At 44.7% G+C, this 18,892-nt stretch overlaps 1 protein-coding gene across 2 annotated transcripts in view; it reads right to left on the bottom strand.

Annotated features, from left to right (window-relative positions):
* Positions 1-717: 717 nt before the first annotated feature.
* Positions 718-18,892, bottom strand: part of LOC137347651 (complement C1q tumor necrosis factor-related protein 7) — an 84,258-nt gene continuing 66,083 nt past the window's right edge. For both annotated transcript variants that reach the window (XM_068012433.1, XM_068012339.1), the window contains exon 3: positions 718-2,456. In XM_068012433.1, coding sequence (XP_067868534.1) covers positions 1,828-2,456 — 629 coding nt within the window. In that variant the 3' untranslated portion in view covers positions 718-1,827. The remainder of the gene's footprint in view (positions 2,457-18,892) is intronic.

Here is an 18,892-nt window from a genome sequence, read left to right on the forward strand (position 1 = left end):
CATCCCATTTAACACGATGGAAGGTATCCTCAGTGTGAAGGTGGGACTTCGTCACCACAAGGACTGTGTGGTAGTCACTCCTACCAATACAGTCAAGGACAGATGCATCTGCGATGGGTAGACTGGTGACGATGAGGTCAAGCAGGTTTTCCCTCTTGCTAGTCTCTCACCACCTGTCGCAGACCCAGTCTGGCAACTATGTCCTTCAGGACTCAGCCAGCTCAGTCAGGTGTTACTGAGCCACTCTTGGTGATGGACATTGCAGTCCCACACCCAAGTGCTTCTTCCAAGTGGTGTTCAACATGGAGGTGTACTGATTCATCAGCTGAGAGAGGGTGGAAGTGGTAATCAGCAAGAGGTTTCAATGTCCATGTTTGACCTGATACCATGAGACTTCATGGGGTCTGGAATTAATGTTGAGGATTCCCAATTCCAGTCTCTCCTGGCTGTATACCACTGTGATTCCACCTCTCGTGGCTGTATCCTGCCAGTGGGACAGGTCAATCCCAGGGATGGTGATGGAGGAGCCTGTGACACTGGCTATAAGGTATGATTTGGTGGGTATGACTATGTCATATGGAGTCATCTTGAGTAAAAATTTAAAGGTATTAGTCCAAGAAATACTGAGGTAGATTTTTGTCTTTGTTGCCTGTGTGTAAAGCACTAATTTATTGGAAAAAAGTTAGGTGGGTTCCAAAACAGATGTGCACTCCTCCTCATTGTGCTCTGCTCAGACAATGCTTGCTGCCCAGGTGCTGAAGAGCAAAGTTAATCCTAATTCTTTTTCCCTGGTTTCAACAAACCTTCCTGTATATGACTATTCTTGTTTTTGCTTCTACATTAGTCTAAATGTACACAGGCCACCTATTATTTTAACAAGAAGTACAATTAAAGCAATGATGCCATGTCACTCTGGTAAGATTTTTGTGTACTTCGTAAACAAAGACTTCTGTTATCATAAAGAATGCTGAGTTCATTCAGGTTTACGGAAATAAAATGAAACATATCTACTTTTGCCATTTAGTGTTATGTATGGGACATTCATTAACTTTACTGAATCGCTTAAGACAAAAAGCCCAGTTGCCAACAGTTCTATTGTCTTGTTTTGATAAAACACTCAATTATGTAACCATATATGAATAAAAAGTACCACAATTTAGGAGTTCCAGAAAATATGCAGTTCCATTACCAAAATAACAAATAATGAAAAGAGAATTCACTGTATGGATCTGCTGAAAAAATACAAACTGGTGATATAATTTTATATTTTAAATAAAGTGAATATTTTCATTTTCAGTCATCAGCAGTTTTGCTAAACTAGATGCATCCAAAAGTTCACAATGATAGAATAACTTTTCAGCTTCTCCACATTCATCATTAGGGTGAAGTTGCCTTCAAGAAAAAAATTAATTCATTTCAACAAAATCAGTCAAAGTGTGTAAAATGTAATTACCGCTAGTGGTAGAAAAGTTAGATTCTGAATTGGAACTATCAAATCAGGAGTGTTCACATTGCCTTTGAAGAGGTCTGAGCTGTTCTGAACTGGAACTCAGGCTCATATATCCTATACACATGTGCTGGATGTGTGAGATGTTGTCATCAAGGTTTCTCTCACCTACATCATTGCCAATTCAATCAGTTAGTAACTGACTCCAGGAGCAAGCATTATCAGATGATTAGATCCTGAACTGATTTCAAGGTGGAGTTGTCAGTGAGAATTAGAACAGTTTTACATAATTCTGACAAGCCAAAATTACGACAGAAAGATTCTATTGCATCTTTAGAAAAGACCTCAGAATTAAACTGAAGTGTTTGTATCACATCGTACTATAATTCGTCTTCTGCCAACGCATCCAGGTAATCAGCATCAGGATAAAGTAAAAACCCAGAAAATAAACTGTCAGTCCAATTAGGGTCAGAAAACAGACCATTTTGTTCATCATCAAAGATCTCCAGCCACACTTCATCTTCTGGCTTCAGGTACATGACTGTAGATCCTGAAGATACATCATGGTTTCCAGTATTAGCATCAAAGGTTTTTATACGATACTCGCCGTTGTGCACCAGAGCAAGTGCAAGGTGTTTATTAGCCAGTGTAATGTCATAAGAGAAGTAATAAATCCCTGGAATGGCACATATAAACTTTCCAGAGGAAGAGATATAATGACCACCCTCATTGAAAAGAATTTTATTAAATATAATGGGTGTTCTCTCCGCTGGGTAACTGGTAGTTATGCCAACAGAAAAGGCAGACTTGAGCACTAAACTCCCACATTTACAAACACCTGATGGTCCAGGGTCTCCTTTTTGTCCGTTGTTTCCTTTAGGTCCAGGAGTTCCTGGTGGTCCTGTTTTTCCTTTTAGGCCATTCTGTCCTCTGACTCCTGCTTTGCCAATTGGTCCTTTATCTCCTTTATTGCCCACATCTCCTCCACGACCTATTTTTCCCTTGATCCCTGGGATAAATCACAATGATTAAAGTTACTGTGGCAAATTTTAAATAATTTACATTCTGAACTTGCAATTATCATCATTTTGTGCCAAATTTCAAAAACAACAAATACTAACCAAAGTAAAAAGAAATTCATTTCCTTTCTGTTTTTAATCTATTTATTTCCATTAGTAATCACCAGTCCAGAATTTAATGTTTTATGTAAGTACATAAAACCGATTACTATTGCAGCTGTCATGTATATCAGAAGGATCCTCAATGAGGCCCTATTGGATGTGACTTTTATTTCCATGTGTAAGAAAGAGAAAGATCCTACATGGGTGCAAATAAAACTTTTATCCAATGACATGTGTTCAGCACCAGTGCCATTTAAAGGCATCACCATTAAACTTGCATCTGAGGTGCTTTTGACTATCTACTTGCTGCTGCATATTTAGTGACATACTGTTTTGTTGGAGGAGTTGAAAGAAGTTCTTTAAGTCAGAAGAGCTGGACCTTTGGCAGCAGTGGTGTGGATTTGAAAGGCTTCTGAGTTCACCACTTGCTCCCAGTCATGGGGGCTATAGCTGCAGTTCACTTTGAGCTGTAGCATCACAGGAAGATGGAACAGAGGCACCAGAGGAGAAGTTGCCCACAGAGGGAGGTGAAAGAGTGTCTCAGCAGGAGGCTGTAATTAACTAGGGTCTTCAGAGAGCATTTCTCCTACCTGTACCTCAGCCAGGAGCAGTGTGCTCAGCAGCTGCGTTTCGTTTCACCAAAGAGGTGGGCACAGAACTGTGCCAACTCCTCAAACCCAACCTGTAGCCTCAAAGCAGGGCAAAGACAGCACTGTCAGTAGTCTTTAAGTTCACTGTGACCCTCAAGTTCTAGGCCAGTGAATCTTTCCAGGCTGGACCAGGTGACATTGGCAACATATCGCAGGTCACCATCCATCGCTGTGTCTGAGAGGTCACAGAAACCTAGTATACCAGGAGAGGGAACTTCATTGCTTTCTCTCTAAGTAGAGAGAAGCAGTATAGTGGACTTTACTGTGGTGCAGCGTGCCATTGGCTGTAAACATGTGGCCTTGTGGGCACCGCATCTCAATGAGGAGATGTACTGAAACTGCAAGGGTACCACTCACTGAATGTGCAGTTAGTGTACGACCGTGCCCAGAACATCATGTCGGTGAATACCCACTATCCTGGCAGCAGTCATGACCCTTTCATCCTGAACCAGTCCAAAACTCCAGCAATCTTTGAGTCACCATGTGTAACAAGTGGATGGCTGCTCAGCGACAAAGACTATCTGCTGCTATACAGGTGTCTAATGACTGCATTCCACCACCCAACCACATTCTCCAACAATGAGAGACATATTGCAACTAGGAACATCATGGAGCAGACCATTGGCGTTCTGAAACAACAGTTCTTCTGACTGAACACCTTGGTGGGGGTTGGGGGGGGAGGTGGGGAGGGGAGGCCTCCAGTACCTGCAGGAGCGGGTGTCCCAATTCCTGGTGATCTGCTGCATCCTCCATCACCTGGCCATCATGAGGGTGCAGCCCTTCCAACAGGGCTTTGGTGACCACCTCAGAATGAGGAGAAAGGGAGGAGGCAGCCAGCACATTTGTGGTCCAGATGGGCTGTCCATGAGCACCTTTTCAGACTCTGTCTCCCCTGAATAAATCCTAGATTTCCATTGCTCAACTCTTTCCCCATCTGTCCATCTCTCTGTTACAGAGTATTACAGTGTCCTGTCAGCCACAATTCAGAAATAAAAGACACTACAAAGCAACAATGCCATACCAACTTTATCCAACAACACATCCAATACTTCATACAATATTCAATTAATCACCTTGTGCATTCCCTTAGTGCCTGTCCTAATGCTCCTACACAGTGCTATTCCAGTGACTGCAGCATTGTTGGTGGAAGGCTTCTGACTTTCAGTGGGGGAGACTGCAGATGGCCTTTCAGGATGACTTCAAGCAGCTTTAGGCCTTGAAGGTCTTCTGGCTTTGGACTGCATCACCTCAGCATGGGTATCAGCAGCTTGGGCTGGCTGGCTGATAGGCAATAGCAAGGGTACTGGCTGAGTAGCTGTGGTGGGAGCAGGAATGCTGTCATCCTGTGAGTGGACAGCAGGTTCATGCTTCACAGAGGCACTGCCACTCCCCCAGGGCAGCATTTGAACAATCCTAGTAATCTGTTGGAGGACAGATTGCTGGACTGCAGTGATACCTTGCAAGTTTGTTTTAGCATAGAACCATAGAAAAGTTAGAGAGAGAGGCCATTTTGCCATTGTGTCTGCACCAGCTGGAAAAATCTAGCCGCCCAATCTAATCCCACCTTCCAGTACCTGGTCCGTAGCCTTGCAGGTTACATCACTTCAGGTGCGGGTCCAGGTACCTTTTAAATGTGTTGAGGGTTTCTGCCTCCACCACCGATCCGGGCAGCGAATTTCAGACACACACCACCCTCTGGGTGAAAACGTTTTTCCTCATGTCCCCTCTAATCCTTCTACCAATCACCTTAAATCTGTGCCCCCTGATAATTGACCTCCACTAGGGGAAACAGGTCCTTCCTGTCTACTCTATCTAGGCCTCTCATAATTTTGTACACCTCAATTAAGTCACCCCTCAGTCTCCTCTGTTCTAAGGAAAACAGCCCTAGCCGATCCGACCTTTCCACATAGCTGTAATTTTCCAGTCCTGGCAACATTCTTGTAAATCTTCTCTGTACTCTCTCCAAAGTAATTATACCCTTCCTGTAATGTGGTGACCAGAACGGTACGCAATATTCCAGCTGTGGCCTAACCAGCATTTTATATAGTTCCAGCATTACATCCCTGCTTTTGTATTCCATACCTCGGTCAATAAAGACAAATTTTTAATGCCTTTATTTTTCTGAAATTGTCTCACTGGCCCTTCTCTTCCTCTAGGCCTTTATTTCAGGCCAGATGGCAGTTCATGGATATCTGATAGCATGAATGCACTAGGGGAGTGTTGGGGTGGAGGAAAGCAAGGTGCACGGTTACATCCTTACAGCTTGTACATCATACCAGATTGTGGCATGAGGATGAAGTGGGATTTCAGAAGGTGCATAAGACAGGAACATAACTTCATCCTGGATGGCGTCAGCAACACTGGTTGCCATGAGCTCAGTGACTACCGCTTCAATAATGCTGGACTCCGTCTCCCCCAAGGGCGTGAGGACATGCAGCCGTGCCTCTGTCGTTTATTGCTGCTATTAGGGCCACCTTGTCTTGCAAGAGAAAAGGAGAGTGCTAGTGGTGTTGCAGTGTGTTTGGGTGAAGTGCCTGTTATAGCTGAATAGCTGGCAGTATGTGGAAGCTGTGACATGTAGATGTGAGGGTCACAGCAATGGTAAGTGTGCAAGGTGGAGCATATGAATGTTACTCATGAGTCCTGATTGATTGAGATTGTTGATGGGTGAGTAATGGGGGTATGGTGAATTGAGCAGTTTGTGAGTTATTGGGGCTATTGGTAGGATATGGATAGGTACATGGATGATAGTAGAATGAAGGGTAGGTAGGTAGTTTGATCTTAGAGTAGGTTAAAGGTTCGGCACAACATCGTGGGCCGAAGGGCCTGTACTGTGCTGTACTGTTCTATGTTCTATGTTCTATGGCATTCAAAGTTATATTCACTGATCACTTGTGTGAGGTCATTGAACTTCATCCAGGGCTGCATCCAGATCCTCGGGGCCAGACTCCTGGCATTGATCTGACCCCTTGCCGTGTATTCACTATACCCTCTGACCTCCCCCTCTCTGATGCTGAGCGTTCTGTACTCAGCAAAGGTCTCAGTTTTATCCCCTTACGCCCCCACCTCAATGAATTTCGCGCTCGGCATGACGTTGAGCTCTTCTTCCGTCGCCTCTGCCTCCGGGCTCACTTCTTTGACCAGGAGTCCTCCCCCCGACCAGCAAACCCATTCACCCGCCTCCAGCATTCTCCCTCTACCTGGACCCCTCCCCCTGGCCTCTTACCCGCTCTTGATCTCTTCATTGAAAACTGTCATTGGTCGTCTCAATTTCTCTGCCCCCCTCACTCACTCTAACCTGTCCCTCTCTGAACTTGAGGCACTCTGTTCTCTCAGGTCTAACCCCGACATGGTCATCAAACCTGCAGACAAGGGTGGTGCTGTTGTCGTATGGCGTACCGACCTCTACCTTGCAGAAGCTCAACGCCAACTCACGGACACTTCTTCCTACCTCCCTCTGGACCATGACCCCACCACCGAACATCAAGCCACCGTCCAAAGGACTGTCACTGACCTCATCTCCTCTGGAGATCTTCCCTCTACAGCTTCCAACCTCATAGTCCCACAACCCCGGACAGCCCGCTTCTACCTCCTTCCCAAAATCCACAAATGGGACTGTCCCGGCAGACCCATTGTGTCAGCCTGTTCCTGCCCCACTGAACTTATTTCTTCCTATCTTGACTCTATCTTTTCTCCGCTGGTCCAGTCTCTTCCCACCTACATCCGTGACTCTTCTGACGCCCTACGTCATTTTGACAATTTCCAGTTTCCTGGTCCCAACCGCCTCCTCTTCACTATGGACGTCCAATCGCTCTATACCTCCATCCCCCACCAGGATGGTTTGAGGGCTCTCCGCTTCTTCCTGGAACAAAGGCCCAACCAGTCCCCATCCACCACCACCCTCCTCCGCCTGGCTGAATTTGTTCTCACATTGAACAACTTCTCCTTCAACTCCACGCACTTCCTTCAAGTAAAAGGTGTTGCTATGGGTACCCGCATGGGTCCTAGTTATGCCTGTCCTTTTGTGGGATATGTCGAGCATTCTTTGTTCCAGTCCTACTCAGGCCCTCTCCCCCAACTCTTTTTCCGGTACATTGATGACTGTATCGGTGCCGTTTCCTGCTCCCGACCCGAACTGGAAAACTTTATCAACTTTGCTTCCAATTTCCACCCTTCTCTCACCTTCACATGGTCCATCTCTGACACTTCCCTTCCCTTCCTCTACTTCTCTGTCTCCATCTCTGGGGATAGGTTGTCTACTAATATCCATTATAAGCCCACTGACTCCCACAGCTACCTCGACTACACTCCATTCCATTCTCCCAGTTTCTCCGTCTCCGACGCACCTGCTCTGATGATGCTACCTTCCATGACGGTGCTTCTGATATGACGTCCTTTTTCCTCAACCGAGGATTTCCCCCCCACTGTGGTTGACAGGGCCCTCAACCGTGTCCGGCCCATTCCCCGCACCTCTACCCTCACCCCTTCCCCTCCCTCCCAGAACTGTGACAGGGTTCCCCTTGTCGTCACTTTTCACCCCACCAGCCACCATATCCAAAGGATCATCCTCCGCCATTTCCGCCACCTCCAGTGTGATGCCACTACCAGTCGCATCTTCCCCTCCCTTCCCCTGTCAGCATTCCGAAGGGATCGTTCCCTCCGCGACACCATGGTCCACTCCTCCATTACCCCCACCACCTCGGCCCCGGCCCCGGCCCATGGCAGCTTCCCCTGCAATCGCAGGAGGTGTAATACCTGCCCATTTACCTCCTCTCTCCTCACTATCCCAGGCCCCAAACACTCCTTTCAGGTGAAGCAGCGATTTACTTGTACTTCTTTCAATGTAGTATACTGTATTCGCTGCTCACAGTGTGGTCTCCTCTACATTGGGGAGACCAAGCGCAGACTGGGTGACCGCTTTGCGGAACATCTCCGCTCAGTCCGCAAGCAGGACCCTGAGCTTCCGGTTGCTTGCCATTTCAACACTCCCCCCTGCTCTCATGCTCACATCTCTGTCCTGGGATTGCTGCAGTGTTCCAGTGAACATCAACGCAAGCTCGAGGAACAGCATCTCATCTACCGATTAGGCACACTACAGCCTGCTGGACTGAACATTGAGTTCAATAATTTCAGAGCATGACAGCCCCCCATTTTACTTTCATTTTTAGTTATTTTTTCTTCCTCTTTTTTACATTCTTTTTTACATTTTTTACAATCTTTTTTTTGCATTTATTTCATTTCATCTTAGTTTGTTCAGTTTGCTTACCCACTGTATTTTTTTCAGGTTTACACTTGCTGCTGTTCAATATTCAGTGTATTAACACCTAATCTGTACTAATGCTTTGTCTTTCAACACACCATTAACATATTGTTTGCCTTTGCTCCATGACCTTTTGGTCAGCGATGTGGCCTGGTCCAATCTAGACCTCCTTTGTTATCTCTTGCCCCACCCCCACCTCACTTGCTTATAACTTGTGACTTTTCTAATATTTGTCAGTTCCGATGAAGGGTCACTGACCCGAAACGTTAACTCTGCTTCTCTTTCCACAGATGCTGCCAGACCTGCTGAGTGGTTAAAGCATTTCTTGTTTTTATTTCAGATTTCCAGCATCCGCAGTATTTTGTTTCTATTATCCTGGCATTGACATCCGTGGCTTTCTGTACAACTGCATTTGCAATGTTTATCTCAAGGACCAGCTTGCCCCCTGCGGACAGATCACCCCTCTCTTCTTTTCAACCTTCTGCACTAAGGCCTCCAGCACAGCATCCGGAAATGTGGAGCCCTCTCTCTGGCCTGGTGTGCCATTAGTGAGCTTTCTTGCTCCTCCTAATCTGTTTCCCAGCCAGTTGAATGAGCTGCCGCAGCCAGAATGCATCTCCCCTTTCAGAGGTGCTTTAAGAAACACAGGATAGCTTTAATTGGTGCTAACCTTGCATGAACTTAGCACTGGGCTGCATGCCATAATCATGGAATAAGCAGGTAGCATGAAGTTTGCATGCGGCCTGCATTATTTTCAATGGACACGGGTTAAACACACATCACGATCCCCACTCTTGTATTGGGCCTTATTGAATGTTTAGCCCCTTGTTTAACAAATTCTATTGGTACAGATGTAAACATGAGGTTACTTTAAAACTTAAAACAAAAAACAAATACTGGGGATGCTGGAAATAAGAACATAAGAAGAACATAAAAAATGGGAGCTGGAATGGGCCATTCGACCCCTCAAGCCTGCACCGCTATTCAATAAGATCATGGCTGATTTTCAGCCATAACTCCACTTTCCCATCTGATCCCCATATCCTTCAGTTCTCTTTGAGTCCAAAAATCTATCAATCTCAGCCTTGAATCTGAAATGTGAAGTTAAAACAGAAAATGTTGGAAATATTCAGCAGGGATCAGGCAGCATCTGTGGAGAGAGAAACAATTAGCATTAAAAGTTCCAGCATTTCCTGTTGTTATTACTTTAATCCTTCTTATGTTCAAGCGAAATGGCTTTCACCTCCTGTCACTGGTGTTCAGTCATCATACTGAAAGATTTAGGGTAAACAATTTTTGGGGCCAAATCTACTGCATGTTTATAATAGTCATGCAGCTCATGTTTTTTAAAAAAGCTCAACCTCACTGAGTTATAATAGGGCCAATAAAGGACTATCGGTGCATATGACATTCTACTTTTGGTTAATTTTCCTGAAGAAAAGGATTCTGGTTTCAGTCTATGTCAAATGAGCTGTTTCTTTCAGTGACACCCTATTGGAATCCCAACAGGTGGATTTGAAGGAATGCTGCACAATGCTGTGAATTGCTCGATTAATATTTATTTAGTGAATCAAAACAGCAAACAGTACCTGAGGTCTTTTGAGCTATAGTGCATTGGTATTGAGATTTATACATGTGGCAGGAACAAAATCCATTCCTGCATGTTATCAAGTGATATCATACATTCTCAGCTAACATACATAAATACAATTTGCAATCATCAAACCATATTATACAATTTGCATTTCACTCATGAGGATGACCGGTAGAACTCACTTATCTAGTATTAGTCATGTGCAATATTTCGTTATCCAGTTTTCCTTGTGTGCAATAATTTCTGAAATTTGAATTTACATTTTTTCCTTCAATTGGGTATTATTTTACTGATGCATAGCAAATGTAGTATTTCATTTTCATTATTAATGCAACTGAGTTCCAAAGTTTGAACATTAAAACTTTTTAATATTTCTTGATAAGCTTTTGTACATAGCAAGATGAAGGATGTCAGTTTCAGAAAATGAACCATCTTTAATCACTCAATGTTACCATCACTTACTATCCAGGTAACCAATAGCATGTGCCAAGTGCAAAGTAACAACCTCTCTACCTTCTATTCCAGTGGTGTAAAAATTTGAATGTCACTGGGTTCTGTGCATGACTGACAACTAGTACACAATTATAGGATATTTTTAGTGAGCATTTCCACAGTGCCTCTCCCTTTTCCAATCAGCTGCTGTAACTTTGTAAGTGAGGTTCAGCTGATCTTCTGCCAAAGCTATTTTAGCCAATCAGGAGAACCCTCAAGGAAATAGCCACTCTCTTTGTACTTTGGTTAGATTTTGCTGAAAAAGTAATTGCATCTGAACAATACACACCATTATTAATACACAATCAAACAGCAACTTGTGGCGAGGATACCCCCTAAATTGCAAATCGCCGCATGATACTAGCCAATTTGTGCCAATCTACCTTTAACTTCACGAAAATGGTATCCTGCATATAACACACACCATTATCGTCATGAAGTTTCTGCATTTACGCTTTAATTTCCCATTAAATTCACAACAGAAAATTAAGTCTTGCAATTAACAGCTTAAGTACCCTTTTAACGACATGATATTTGTTAATCAACCTTTCTTGTCCCGAAAGTGAACGATCAGAAGTGTGAAGTCTCTCATTCCTTCAGTTGGTGAATAGTTTTCGGAGATTTTAAAAATGTCAAATTTTTAATTTCCTTTTCTTACTTTTCCTAAGCCCCTTTCTCTTAATCTAATCTTTCTTTCCCTCTCTTTATTTGTCTTTCTGTACCTGATGTGACATTGAATTCATGAACCATAATTCTCTGTCCTTCTGCTGTTTATTTCTCAATCCTTTAATCTCATTAATTAAGGAAATACACTGGGTTGAATTTTAAATCACCTCTTCGGGGGACGAGTTCAGGTGCAGGTGGGCCCGGAAAATCATGCACTCAGAAGGCATCACTGTTTCCTGACACCTCAGTGACGTGATTAGATTTTGAAAGGGAGGGCAGGAGGGGGGAGCTGGCAACCTGCATGTCTCCAGTTAACTGCTTGTTGAGCTCATTGTGGAGCTCGTTAAGAGTATTGGGAGCAACAGTTAGCAGTTTTCAAATGGCAAGCACGGGAACACAGAGGGGCTGGGACACGTCTCAGCATGGATGTTGGGAACACAGCAGGGAGTCATTAGTGCTCATTACTACATGTGTAATTAAGATTAGATTAACAGAAAGGGGCTTAGGAAAAGTAAGAAAAGGAAATTAAAATTTGACATTTTTAAAATCTCCGAAAACAATTCACCAATTGAAGGAATGAGAGACTTCACACTTATCGTTCACTTTCGGGGCAAGAAAGGTTGACTAACAAATATCATTAGTGCTCATTACTACTAAATGTGTAAAAGGGGAAATTTAAGATCAGTTTCTCACACAGAGTTGCCATCGCTAGAGCTGAGAGGCTTGATTTTGTGAGGAGAGAGTCTGTTGAGGGAAAGGTAAGGCTGCTGGCATCCATGGCCACCTTCGCCATGCCTGCTTGGTCTGGCTTGCTGGAGCTCTTCATCCTGCTGGGGGGAAGAGTACAGCTCTCCTGTCCACCACAGCCTCAATCAGAGTCTCAAGGGAAGCATCAGAAAAGAGTGGGGCTGCCCAGGGATCGCTGCCCAAACCACCGCTGGCCCTCTGCCCCCCCTGCTCATCCATTTCCAAAGGCAAGGATAGTCATAGCTGCCATTTGCCTTTTAAATGATCCCTCTGTGCTTAGCTCCCGCCTCCTGCCCGCACCCCTAATTGGGCAATGGACTCAGCTTCAGGCCAATTGGTGGCTGACACGTCGAAAATTGTGTTGCATCACTGACAGTGATGTAGTGCAGGATAATGACCCAGAATGTTCCAGACATCGGGTTGCCGACCCAGGAATGAAGAATCAGCCACTGTTTGTCCTGTTGTTTACCAAAGTCCCAAATGTTCTGATGTCCTCACTACACTGTTATCAGCTCACACTTCCAGCAAACTTTGTGGGCAAAACATTTTATAACCGAAATGTGCACGAACAGAAAAATTATTTTCTACCATGCTAAAGTGGCCAACTCTACAATCGAGTTCCATCTCCACCACTGATAGACACACATTGCAGTTAGGAAGTCTAATCAAAAATGATTTCTCACCTTCACCCTCAGTAACATACTCTGATTACACTTAAGACCAAAATGCTTCTCAAAATCAGGTGAATTTGACTGGTTGTGACAGGGAGATGTTCTGCTTCAGCACTTCTGGTCCATGTCCATGTCAGGTGTGCATTTTGTGAAATTGAGCACCTCCTGCTCATGATTTTCCATCCATTCATTTTAATGCACAGTGTCCTAAGATGCATGCCTGAGCCTGAGATGTTGGGTCTAAATTCAACACCATTGCACCCATTTTATGAGACTATAATGGGGTGGTGGGGGGGGGGTGGGTGAGGGGCATGACAAATTTATTGGGAAGGCCCGAAACTAATTTGCATGTGTCCCCAGGCTAATGTGGCTGGGCCTTTTTTAGGTGACCATGGTGGCCATTTGATATGAGTACAGGCCTCACTTCAATACGTGTTCCTAAAATTGGTAAAAAAGTAGTTGGAGCTTGTGTTGCTATATTTTCAGCCTCTACAGCAACCTAACCAGAAGTCCTTCCACTGAAGGCTTTAGAAGAAGCCTTCAGATAAGCTTTTTAACTTTTCTTATTGTAGAGCTAGGAGTAGCAGGCCTGCCTCCCGATCACCTATACCCCGCACAGGATACACCTGTACAGATGTCTGCTGAAATTTGAAAGGTTCTCTGCAATTATGATTAATAAATTGACCAGAGTCAACTTGCCAACCAATCAGCACCCTTTTCTCATGCAGTATAAATTGTTGCTCCCTTTGAAATTTGACATTCTTGCATCTGTCCTGATGAGTGCAAGACAAAAAATTTCGACAACATGTCTCTTTTTTTCAGAAATATGCAATTTAATGTATAAAATTGCACTTTTAAGCAGTGCAATAGGATTTCTAGTTGTAGCTGCAGTAGGTTTCACAGATTTCCAAATAAGATAAAGTATACCAACACATTCTGTAGCAATCAGAATTGGCAGATTAGTCAAATTTTCATTCTGGGCAAAGTACACAGTAAGGTGTGAAGCTGTACATAATTATTTGAGAAGCACTGCCTTCATAATGATAGTCTAGCAGTTAAGGCACCACCAGGCAACCCTTGACCATCAGGAGTGCTGCTACAAATCTTATATCCATCCTAGATAATCTTTCAGTGCTGGCCACTCCTGTAAGTATTCCATGTGTCTTATATTCAGGACTGTGCCAGCACTGCACATCTATGTATACAATAGCATAGCCCTGGTGTAAGAAAAGGACGTGCCCGCACATGTGCTTCTCCAGTCTTGGCAGGTAAGCTTCCCACTGGGCCTATGTACTGATGTCTGCAAAGCATCTATTCTCAAAATTGTATTTTTTGAATACGTTAAATATTTATATAGCTTTTGGAATAGCTGTGATCAAAGCAACTTAGAATAGACTAAACATAACAGAACCAGAAACATAATAAGGATAACAAGAAAACCTCTCAAACAGCAGGGATTAATCAGTATCTGATTATCCTCCACAGACTTACGGAAACGATTCCAATAGTGTATAAAAACTCAAAAGCTGCGCTGTTAAATATGAAATTGTGCATTTCACAACCTAGATACTGCGTACTCCTAAAAACTGACTAGGAATTACAATAAATTAGACTCCAGTTAAAAGAATTTATATCCCTCTAAATGAGGAAATATTCAACCAATAATTGTCACAAATGGTTCAACAATGCACGTATTCAATTAATGTACTCGTAAATCCAGTTGCTGGGCAATAAAGCTGTGGTGCATACATGAAAACTAATGGACAATGTTAAAGGCCAATTGATGTGTTCCACTCAGCTCCCAATCTAAGCTGCAGTATTGTGGAGATATGCCAAGTGGAGACCAGCATCTCCCTATCTACAGTGGCAGAGAGAAAAAAAAGATGGTGACCTTTTGGCCAGGCTACTGTCATGTGTTTCCCTTTCATCATCCGGGTGATGGGGCATGAGGAACATTGAGCATGTCTTGGGAACATTTGTGACATTCTATGCTGCAGTGAGGGAACAAATATGGGGTGAGGAGAGCTGGCTCATATTCCACATCTTCATCGGAGGGGACATTTGCAAAGAAGTAGGTTGCAGCTGCTGTTAAGCCCCTTGATAGATTTTGACAGGAAAAATAAGCAATTCGGTCCAGAAATTCCAAGGTTTGAGGTGGGACTCATGCCAGGCCTCAACTGAGGCCTTTTAATAGTGTGAAGAGTCGAATTTCCTGGAGAAGCCTAGAAACTCCCTCCACAACTGTAATTTAAAGATTCAGTTCGCATCCTGGCTGCACTCAGACCCAGCCCATATTCCTGCTCCTCCCCCATGTAAATGTGGCTCAGTTGGTGGCACTCTCACCACTGGGACAGAAGATTGTGGGTTCAAGTTTCACTCCAGAGACTTCGACACAGAAATCTAGGCTGACGCTCCAGTGCAGTACTGAGGGAGTACTGCACTGTTGAAGGTGCTGCCTGTCGGATGAGATGTTAAATTGTTAAACCAAAGCCCCATCTCTTCTCTTAGGTGAACGTATAAGATCTCATGGCACTACTTTGAAGATGATCAGTGGAATTGTCCCTGGTGTCTTGTCCAATATTTATCCCTCAATCAACATCACTAAAACAGATTATATGGTCATTGTCACATTGCTCTTTGTGGGAACTTGCTATGTGCAAATTGGCTCTAGCATTTCTTATATTACAACAGTGACTATACCTCAAAAGTACTTCATTGGCTGTGAAGCACCTTGGGACACCCTGAAGTCATAAAAGATGCTATAAAAATCTTTCTTTTTTTCAGCTTATGCTTTCTTCAGTCCAAGAAATTTTAGGTTGACAAGGAAGTTACACTGATTCTCCCAATATTTGCAATCAATTGTGAAATAATTGTTTTGCCATTCTGCTTTCTGTTTATCCGACAAATATGGTATAAAATATTCTGTTCCAATAAATTATATTTAAATGTAATATTGTTTCAGAACCCATTAGTGATGATTAAAGTTAGAAATTAGGGGTGGATACAGTCCCCAATTAAATATATTTTATTCAGTTCACAAACCTGAAGACATGTGGAACTTGTTGCATCTACAAACCCACAGAGAATCTACATACTTGCAAAAGGTGACAGCCCAGGCATCCTTGTGTTGTGTTGTGCTCCAGGGCAGTTGCCAATGCAAGTCTCATACGTGAAATTCCTGAGCCACTTACTCGGGAAGAGAAATTGGCAAAAGCTGGCCAACAGCTTCAAAGCAGCTCATAATCTAAAAGCATCCCAGAATTTAGGAATGTGACAGGTATAAAGGCCGAATTATGGGCCGAATTTAATGTGCGTTGCACATTGACTAACTGGGCACTGGCAAGGGAGAGCAGCAGCACCAGCTTCCTTATGATGCATGATTATATCTCAATGACAGTCACATGTCCATCTTTGCTTACCCCCTCCACGTCCCTTGAGAGCAGACATATGGAGGAGGCATTCGGGAGCCTCCAGCCTGGGCCAAAGGGATGTCAGCAGCATATGTGTTGTGCTAGTCTTTGTGTGGAAACTCACAGTGTCCTTCCTTCTGCCTGCAGGAGAAACAGTAAGGAGGTTTCCAAGACTGAACAAGAACAAAGAACAGTACAGCACAGGAACAGGCCATTCGGCCCTCCAAGCCTGCGCCGATCTTGATGCCTGCCGAAACTAACACCTTCTGCACTTCCGGGGCCCATATCCCTCTATTTCCTTCCTATTCATATATTTGTCAAGATGTCTCTTAAACGTCGCTATCGTATCTGCTTCCATCACCTCCCCTGGCAGCAAGTTCAAAGCACTCACCACCCTCTGTGTAAAGAACTTGCCTCGCACATCCCCTCTAAACTTTGCCCCTCGCACCTTAAACCTATGTCCCCTAGTAACTGACTCTTCCACCCTGGGAAAAAGCTTCTGACTATCCACTCTGTCCATGCCGTTCATAACTTTGTAAGCCTCTATCATGTCGCCCCTCCACCTCTGGCATTCCAGTGAAAACAATCCGAGCTTTTCCAACCTCTCCTCATAGCTAATGCCCTCCAGACCAGGCAACATCCTGGTAAACCTCCTCTGTACCCTCTCCAAAGCCTCCACGTCCTTCTGGTAGTGTGGCGACCAGAATTGCACGCAATAGTCTAAGTGTGGCCGAACTAAGGTTCTGTACAGCTGCAACATGACTTGCCAATTTTTATATTCTATGCCCCGACCGATGAAGGCAAGCATGCCAAATGCCTTCTTGACTACCTTATCCACCTGCGTTGCCACTTTCAGTGACCTGTGGACCTGTACGCCCAGATCTCTCTGCCTGTCAATACTCCTAAGGGTTCTGCCATTTACTGTATACCTCCCACCTGCATTAGACCTTCCAAAATGCATTACCTCACATTTGTCCGGATTAAACTCCATCTGCCATTTGTCCGCCCAAGTCTCCAACCGATCTATATCCTGCTGTATCCCGACAATCCTCATCATTATCCACAACTCCACCAACCTTTGTGTTGTCCGCAAACTTACTAATTAGACCAGCTACATTTTCCTCCAAATCATTTATATATACTACAAACAGCAAAGGTCCCAGCACTGATCCCTGCGGAACACCACTAGTCACATCCCTCCATTCAGTAAAACACCCATCCACTGTTACCCTCTGTCTTCTGTGACTGAGCCAGTTCTGTATCCATCTTGCCAGCTCACCTCTGATCCCGTGTGACTTCACCTTTTGTACCAGTCTGCCATGCGGGACCTTGTCTATATGGACTTTAGTAAAGCCTTTGACAACATCCACCGCCCTTCCCTCATCAATCATCTTCGTCACTTCCTCAAAAAATTCAATCAAATTAGTAAGACACGACCTCCCCTTCACAAAACCATGCTGTCTCTCGCTAATAAGTTCGTTTGTTTCCAAATGGGAGTAAATCCTGTCCTGAAGAATCCTCTCTAGTAGTTTCCCTACCACTGACGTAAGGCTCACCGGCCTATAATTTCCTGGATTATCCTTGCTACCCTTCTTAAACAAAGGAACAACATTGGCTATTCTCCAGTCCTCTGGGACCTCACCTGTAGCCAATGAGGATGCAAAGATTTCTGTCAAGGCCCCAGAAATTTCTTCCCTTGCCTCCCTCAGTATTCTAGGGTCGATCCCATCAGGCCCTGGGGACTTATCTGGTGATGGAGTTCCCGACATCAGAGCACTGATGCTGCCAGAAGCGGAGGCCCTCAAACTGTCTGGAGCACAAGGCAGCTGGGTGATACGGATAGCAAAACTGGAGTGGCAGCCCAAGAGAGTGAAGAGGCAGGCACAGTAGACATGGATGGCAGGAGCAGATGTGAAGCCTTAACTCCTAACTGTTTGTGTTTTCTCATGCAGGTCTCCGCACACAAGAAGGATAGGCAGCTGCTGAAATCGGGACCTGCAGTCCATCTCTGAGAAGGAGGTGAGACTCTCTGAAGGTGGAGAATTACATCATTCCTGTACACCCTCCACCAGCACAGATATTCTCACGTCGCTGGGTAAGCGCTTATGATTAGAATCATGGTCACAAGCTAGTGAGCACATCACAGATGCACCCGAGCAGCTGACGGAGGCTGTGATATCTGAGACCACTGACAGAGGACTGTGGGAGGCCAGGCCCATGCTTAGCCTCAGGCTGGAATTACAGTGAGAGTTAAAGGAACTTCTAGCAGAGCTGCCAGAGGCCATACAAGGGCGTCCATACAGGCCATGAGTGCTGCCATGTGTCAGCCATGTGCACACATGGCTTCCTCCACTGAGAGGTTGGCTACCCTAATGAAGAGCCAGATCCAGCAGACCAGTCAGTGGATGCTGGAGATGTGCGCAGACCTACATACCATTGCCTTGTCCATGAGCTCAACACAACAGTGACAAGGTGAGAGGGGGACAAGCTGCCTGGAGTCTCCTCCAGGTGCACGTCCATTTCAGGTAAGCGGGCAGGTGCTCGCATGCCTTGCAAGGGAGGAGAAGTAGCTGCCTTTTGCACCTGGGGGCTCCTCTCATGACACTTCAAGTGTGGCCAGTGGCTCCTCAGCCCCTCTGCCAGTGACCCCAGTGCCTCCAGTAGCCACACCAACAGAGTGGGGTCCTGCACCTCTGCTGGAGCCATTCAGCATGCCGGGGTCCTTCAGGCCTCAGGCAGCCAGAGGACAACTGCCAAAATAATCCCAGGCCCTGGGGCAATCCAACTAGCAGACTGCCTCTACTCCAACCATAAGCACAGCGGTCGCTTCTCAT

This window comes from Heterodontus francisci, chromosome 1 (assembly GCF_036365525.1).
Source record: "Heterodontus francisci isolate sHetFra1 chromosome 1, sHetFra1.hap1, whole genome shotgun sequence".
In the NCBI taxonomy this organism is placed as follows: Eukaryota; Metazoa; Chordata; class Chondrichthyes; order Heterodontiformes; family Heterodontidae; genus Heterodontus; species Heterodontus francisci.